Source organism: Antechinus flavipes, chromosome 2 (assembly GCF_016432865.1).
Source record: "Antechinus flavipes isolate AdamAnt ecotype Samford, QLD, Australia chromosome 2, AdamAnt_v2, whole genome shotgun sequence".
NCBI lineage: Eukaryota > Metazoa > Chordata > Mammalia > Dasyuromorphia > Dasyuridae > Antechinus > Antechinus flavipes.
The window spans coordinates 596,409,717-596,417,367 of record NC_067399.1 but is presented as its reverse complement, the minus strand read 5'-3'; the positions used below and the strand labels follow the sequence as shown (position 1 = coordinate 596,417,367).

The following is a 7,651-nucleotide window of genomic DNA, read 5'->3' as shown; positions in this document are numbered from 1 at the left end:
ATTTGATCCTTAAAACAGTCTTGTAGGGTAGATTCTCATTTTACAAATAAGGAAACTGAGGTGAAGAGAAATTAAGTGACTTGCCCAGGTCCACATATTTAGTAATTATCTAAGCTGGAAGTTACATCTTCCTGCTTCCAATTCAAATACCATTGACTATGTATCAAGCTGCGATAACATCAGCACTTGAATCCAGATCCTCTAAAAATCTAATGATTTTTTTTCATACTCAAGTTTCCTTTTCAAATGGAAACTGAACATTAATGCAGTGCTTCCCCCCCCCTTTTTTTCTTCTACTACAATCCTCTTCCCCCTTTAGGGCTCTGTCTGTAGCATTTTCTGCACCTTTTCCCATCTTAGGTCACTTTCAGATACTCAACAGTGTTCTGGTAGTTATGCTCCTTTCTGGTTCAATATTTCTTTAGTTCTTGTCTCTGAAGACTCTGAGTGCTTCAGCAATAGTGAATGATTTTTGTCAACCTTACTCTGTAGATAGCAGTGATCAATAGATGTCACTGGCTTCTGAAAACTACAGGTGCAATGGGTTCCATTTTACATGTCAAGGAGAACACTGGCTTAACCACAATACATGGAAGCGAGATTTAGAGCTGGAAAAGGACCTCCTAAATGGTAATCTTCAATTTTCTTTTTTAATACTAGGAGAAACTGAGGCCAAGAGAAGTAAAACTATTTGTCTGAAACCAGGTAACTCCTAAGTGAGAAGCAAGACTTGAATGTCGGTCTATGGACATCAAATTCAGAGGATCACACCATTTATATTCATAGTCGGAAAAAGAAAGTGAAGAAAACACTCCTACTCTTTCCATATTAAAGCACATAAAGACCTATGCAAGTCAATTGTTTTATTTCCAGCTTCTCTATCTCAAGGGAATCATTCTTTCTAGTTACTTTCAGGCATCAATTCAAAGAAGGAAAGCTGAGTTACTGCTAAAGATCTCTCTCTTCCCCCGGAGGCCTACTTGCTCCATAAGTATGCCGAGGATCCCACTAGTTCAAAATTAAAGAACAGGATCCTAAGAAAACACATGTTTGGACTTTACCTCGGAAAGTTGATACTTATAAGAAAAGGTCAGGAACTAACATAATAAGGTGATTGGTCTAAAAAGCTCCAAAACAGGAGCAACAGCTATAAATTTGTGAAGAAGTTGGATGGAAGGAGCAGCTCATATAAATGAATAAATTTCTTGTGGAAGCCTAGCATTACGAATATTATCATTATTCTTGGAGCTTAAAGAGGGACCGAATCTGAATCCTCATATGGAAAGAAGCATGCGGCATCCAAGAAAACTTAGGCAAACAGTTGCTATGGAGTTTTTTATTCTGGATTATTCACAACACCTACAGTCAAAGCTATATTCAGGCAGCCTAGCACCAGATTGAGTACTGCAGACACTGCCTTGACATTCAGTAAGAGGCTTCTATTTCTGGACGACTATTGGGTAGCTCAAAGTAGCTGCATAGTCCCATGGTTTCTGGAAAGTACGTTTTCATTCTATGGAATTCTAGAATCTCAGTCAGAAGGGTCCCTTAAAAGATCTATCCCAACCTTGACTTGCAGCCTAAATTTCCATTTTTATTTTTTTTTGCGCATTTTATCTACTTCACGTTTGTTTTCTGTTTACATAATATTTCTCTTTTCCCACAACCTCTATGAAGCACCGGAGCCAAAAGTCATCGGTTTGCCTTAGACATCTACTCTTTGGGAACTGTTTAATTTAAAACTCCAAGGCCTTCTGGCTTTCGACAGTGCTGGGATTCCCAAAGTGAGGGGAAAACGTAATTGGAACTGCTTGAGGGGAAACTGAACTTGAGACAACAGTCAGGGTTGAAAAACAGCAAGCGTCAGAAAACCAGAACTAGAATGTCGAGCGCGTAGTTATCTTTAAGAGTTTTAAGTTCTGACATCAGAACCAAATTATGAAATCCTTTAGATCTCTCTTCATCCGGTTAAGAACTCTACGCCTGGGGTGGGATCTGGAAGTCAGAGGTAAAGTCTTGGTCAAGGACCCAGCCTGGGGTGGGAACAAGGATGAGGGGGGTGAGCTGCGTAGAGAAAAAGAATCTTGAAAGGGAGGGGCCCTGCAGAGAGGAGGGGAACCATAGGGAGAAGGAAGGGAGAGGAGGAGGAAAGAAGGGGGATGAAGTAGAGAAAGGGGAGAAGGGAGAGAGAGAAAAAGGGGCGAGAAGGGCTTAAAGCTCATACTGAGACTTCCTTTTGACTGGGCGCACTGAGTGGAGGGAGGTAGGTAGCGAGCTTGAGGTGAGAAGAGAAAGAGCGAACACTTTTGGGGGACCGCTCCTCTGGACCGACTAGGAGGTTTCAGTATCAGGAGCTGGAGGCGGGGGAAGTGTAGAGAGGGAAGGGGGAGGGAAAGCAGGAGGAGGAGGAAGGAGGCTGGGAGGAGGAGCCGCTGCCTCCGCGTCAGAGAAGCCTCGCACTGCCCAATGGCTCAGACCCCAGAGTGAGCTGCTAGCAGAGGAGCGAAGCCGCGGACCAACGCCGGGACTGGCTGGGGAGCTTTTCGTTCTGGGCTGTGCGGGCCAGGCGCAACCATGTCGGAGAAAGAAACCGGGAGCGATGCGGGGCCCAGAGGTGAGCTCGCTGATTCACTCTCTTACTTGGCCAAGCAGATAGGGAGAATCTCACCTAGGCGAGCGCTGCCGCAAGGGCACGGGTGGGTGGGAGGGAAGAACGGAGGGAGCTGCCTGCGGCTGGCCAGCCCTCAGGGGCGTAGTGGGTGGAGCTGGAGCATTGTCAGCATCCCCTTCGGATTGGAGGCCCCCAGCGTCCGCACCTCGGGGTCCCTCACTCAGTCCTCTCGCTCGCCATCCTTCTATTCAGGTGGAAGGCTTGGAGAGGTTGTGGATGGGGATTGGGAGCGGGAGCAATCTAGCCCTAATTCAGGCTGGGTTTCCTGCTAGCGTGGGAAAATAGAAACATACCGTTATCCTTCTTTTCTATCCTGCCAGTTCCCCCTGGGCTCTTCCTGGAGCCTCGACTTGGGAAGCGCTGAAAAAGGAGACGCTCAGGCCAGTCTTTGGGCTCTCCAAGCTTTGGGGCTGGGACTGGGGAGCCCGGCTCTGGGAAGCAGAGGCCAGGTCTGTCAGGATCCCCGGCCTGTCACGTGCTCTTTTCCCTTCTGAGGAGACTCTGCAGCAGGGACCGCAGTCCCCCACCCCGCCCCCCTCCTCCCACGCGAGAGCCCTGGGGCTTCCTCCCTGTGCACTCTTCCTCCCTGCCCTAGCCTGCTCCACTCTGCTTTTCCTGACGCCGCGGGATTGCACACAGCACATGCGACTCCCTAAGGGAGGCAATGCAGCAGACGCGAAGAGATCCAGGATGGGGAAGTGGGGGGGGGGGGGGGAGGAAAGAGGGAATGAGGAGGGAAAGATCCCGCGCCCAGTTCCTCACCCCTAAGTCCGTGTTGTTCCCGCGCGTCCTCCCTGGGTGGGGGCTCAATTCCTGGCAATACACTAGCGCGAGTAGAGAACCTTGCCCCGAATGGGCGTTTTCAGTGATTCATGACAGCTCTCTTATCCACCCTTCACCCACCCCTGCACGCACCTCTGGGCTCATTAACCTCCCAGGAGCCTAGGGAAGTGTCTGTAGAATTTACTGGAGGAAAGACCCAATAATATACTCTCTCCCAGGCATCAATAACAGTTTGTAGCAAATTCTAGTTACCGTTAGCCACACTTTTTTTTTTTTTTTCAGATCCATCTTCCAGAAGATTAAAAAAGGAGGATCGGGAAGGGTAGTGCAGCAAGGGACAGTCAAGAAATGTTAGAAGTCTAAACAGTGAAAGGAAAAGTGTATTACTCTACATCCTCTTTTCTTTGTAACACTTTCTTTCTTTTCTTCTCCCCTCACTGTATCTTCCTTTCTCTCTTCATCCTTCCCCATGTATCTGCACACTTTGAGTGTACCAGAAATCTATTTCCATATGTGTCTGATCTGTTCTGGGCAGTTCTGAGAACGTTGCCCTTTCCTGAATAGGTCTAAGTGTGTGTGGTGGGGGAAGGGGAGTCCTTGGTGTGAGGGTGGGACTATAACGTGTATGTAGCTAGATGCTGGAGGGACAAAGTGATTGCTGGACTGCAGTGCTCATTCAGCAAAAGAGGCAGATGGCTTCCATTTTGAAAAGATGATATACAGTGGAAGAGGTCTCTAGGCATAGTAGATGGAGAGCTAGCTTCAAAGCCAGGGAGCGCAGGGTTAAAGATGAATCTCTTGACATATGTTGTCTGCATTACCTTGGACAAATTACTTAGTTTCACAAAGCTCACTTGAGATTAAAAATTGCATTGAAGGTACTCACTTGCATTGGTAAAGGGAGTTCCCTCTCAGTTAACATTAAAATCATGGGTACTGATCTTTGTCTCCTAACAAATACCACATTTTATTGGGGGGGGGGATGATTAAAATGGGAGATTTGGTGAGGACTGGGAACTTTTTTTCTTTTAGCTTACTGTATTCAAAGTGAAAAGTCTTACTCTTTGGGAATACTTGGACAGGAACTAAAATTGGATACTAGCCTTTATGTAAATATATTTAAATATATACATATGTATGTATGTATTTAAACACTTTTCAGGGGAAGAAAACTCATTTCAGGTCTCATGCTTAAGATCAATCTTTTTGATTTAACAGAGCTGCCAAAATGCAAAGTAACTAACAGTTTTCTTTTCTTTTCTCTTCCTTCTTTCCTTCCTTCCTTCCCTCCCTCCTTCCTTCCTTCCTTCCTTCCTTCCTTCCTTTCTTCCTTCCATTCTTCCTTCCTTTCTTCCTCTTCTTCTTCCTTCCTTCCCTCCTTCCTTCTTTCCTTTCCTCCTTCTTTCTTTCCTTCCTCCCTTCCTTCCTTCTTCTCTTTCTTTCTGGAGAGAAAAAAAAAAAAAACTATCCAGATGTCTCATGGAAGGGATAGTGCATATTTTTATGCAGTTAATTACAAGTTTATTATTGTGTAATGATGAAATTCAATGACTATGATTTAAAGAAAATCCAACTAGGAAATAGTTATACTTTAAAAGGACATACGCTAGCTACCAAGAAATGACAGATCTGTCAAACTCCCAAATGCTGTCATTTTTCCTATTCTCCCAGGAGCACTCAACCTGTCAGGGAGATAGGAGGCTGAAGGAAATAGATTAATATCCTGACTTAATGATTGGTTAACAGCAGAGAACACCTTCAATCTATAAATAAAACCTCATGGCAGGCATTCTGCCTACCCCAAGCTTGCTCACACCTGCCACCCCAGCCCATTGTTCCTGCAAATGGAAGAAGTAGCACAGCATTGCAGTAGCTGCTGTAGTAGGAATGGGAGGATCCCGGCACCAACTCTGATGAGAAATGGTTTGCATAGAGCAAACTGGAATTTGGTCCAAAGAAGAAACATCCCAGAAATCCATTGCTTTGCACAAACTAAGTGCTTGTTGAATTTAATTTAACTAACCTAAGTAAGTTCTCTACAGAGTGTTATTCTATTCTTCAACTCCAGTTCAAATGAAAAGGAATAGTTGGAGCAATATACCAAGTTGTGTTTGCCTGAACACCACTAAAAATTAGTTTGAGAAAATTTCCCTCAACTTTCTTTTGACTGAATAAGCTGATTTTGGAGAAGTCATATTCAAATAACATGAATTTTCATATGTGAAAAAGTTTTTTGTCTTGCCTATAAACTCCCTTTACCAAAGATGAATATTATAAAGACAATGAAAGACATAATGATGTATGGCCATTGTTTTTCCTTGCATATAATTTTGTAATGAGTAACAGATTCCATCCATTCCAGAATTTATTTTACCTGACTGCCTTTACGTTCTTTGAATCATAAATTTTTGAGCTTATAGATTAAGATAGGTCCTCAGAGGCTGTTTAGTTAAACCTCTTCATTTTGAAGATTAGGACACTGATGCCAAGAAAAGGTAAATGATATGACCAATGTCACACTGGTGGTAAGCATCTGTGGTAAAATTTGAATCCAGATCCTCTTGACTCCAAAGCTTCAGTGTCCTTTCTGCTGTGCTAGAGTCATGAGATAGATATGCCAGGAAAAAATATAATAGTCCCTAAGCATTTTCCATATCATTTAATATCCACTGGTGTCTAAAGAATCTTCACAAAGGTATCATTTATTTCCTCATCAGATTTCCTAGCACTCTCTGCTGCTTGTTAAATTTTTTCATATTCCAGTTTGTAGAGGTTATGTGTTTATGATTCTTCTTTAGTAGCTCATAAGCTCTTCAAGGACAGTCTTTTGTATATTTGTATTCACCTTCAGTACATAGAGGGATGAGTTCATGGTGAGCACTTAAATGCTTATTGAATAAGTGGGTGAATGTTTAGATGAAGCTAAATAAAGTAGTGGGCATTAACAAAGAAAATTGCTTACCAGATGGCTTTTACAAATCAGGTATCAAGTTGGTATTAGTAATAATAACTTTTAGACTAGAGGCTGTTGTATAAATAGGGCTAGGATTGAAGTGATTGAATGGAGAGAAAGGAATAATAACTATAAATTTTGAGGACAATGGAAGGATGAGTTTGCTAGGCAAGGAATTGGTTCTTTAATGGATTGAAGGTGTGAAGAAAAAGAAGGAATATGGGATAGAGTATGGCAGTGAGGAAGCAAACTGACTCTATCCAGAAAAGGCTTGTGCTAAGTGTTGTGAAAAGAATGTAAGCCAAATGGAACAGTGGATAAGGGACCATAATTCACACCAGTTCAAGTCAACAATGGAAGTGGAAGGGATGTCAATACTACCCAACTATTGCAAATTACACCTCTAGTTGTATGCTTGCCAACCTATGGCTTAGTTACATCATTTAGAGTTAGAAACATCTAAGGAAACACTGTGGTAGGGTTAAGAAATCCATTATCCCTTGACTTTTCTGTTTCTACAATCTATGTTCATTTAATCAACAAAGTTTATTAAGAACTACTGCTACAGAACTGTGATGACCGCATTAGCATCCTGGATACCTTAGAATCAGCTGGAGTCAGGATAAGCAAAAGTCCTCGGTCTTTATTCTTGGTCTTTAGAGATAGGATTGAATTGGATGGAAGCAGAATCTCTGCGACCTCCTTCTTCCTTGTCTACCACCAAAGTGACCCTGGCTAGTTTTACTCCACCCCCTAGTCCTTCCTACAATTCTCTGTATACACCAGTTATCGAGCCAGACAGGATAGTGGGAAGGGCCATTTTCCAAGTATATGCTTATAGAGTATTGTCCAATTGGTAATTAGCCTTAAGTGCTCAGTTGTCCGGACCTCAGTGCATGAACTCAAGAGTTTCAGTCCTCTACACAGAACATTTGTGTGCACTTTGAGGAATACAGTGATAAATCAGGAATCCTTGTCATCAAGGAATCTGTAAGATAGCTGAGGAGGATCATACATTCTACTTTGAAAAGTTAAGCAATAATACAAATTGGAATGTGAGAAGTATCCAATGAATAGTTTTTAGAGGAGGAAAGTATTACTCTTGTCAAATTAGGTATGTTTAGGATCATTCGGAGAGACTTTAGAGATGATTCAGAAAGAACTATTCATTTAACAGATGAGTAAACTGAATCTTGGGACTGGCTTGAGGTCATATAGCTAGTGAGCTTCAGAGTTGGGATATA

General features: G+C 42.9%; 1 protein-coding gene across 1 annotated transcript in view; it reads left to right on the top strand.

Annotated features, from left to right (window-relative positions):
• The first annotated feature begins 1,300 nt into the window (after window positions 1–1,300).
• HSPA12A (heat shock protein family A (Hsp70) member 12A) overlaps window positions 1,301–7,651 on the top strand; it is a 97,527-nt gene continuing 91,176 nt past the window's right edge. Inside the window, 1 exon segment of the mRNA XM_051981505.1 lies at window positions 1,301–2,614. Coding sequence (XP_051837465.1) covers window positions 2,575–2,614 — 40 coding nt within the window. The 5' untranslated portion in view covers window positions 1,301–2,574.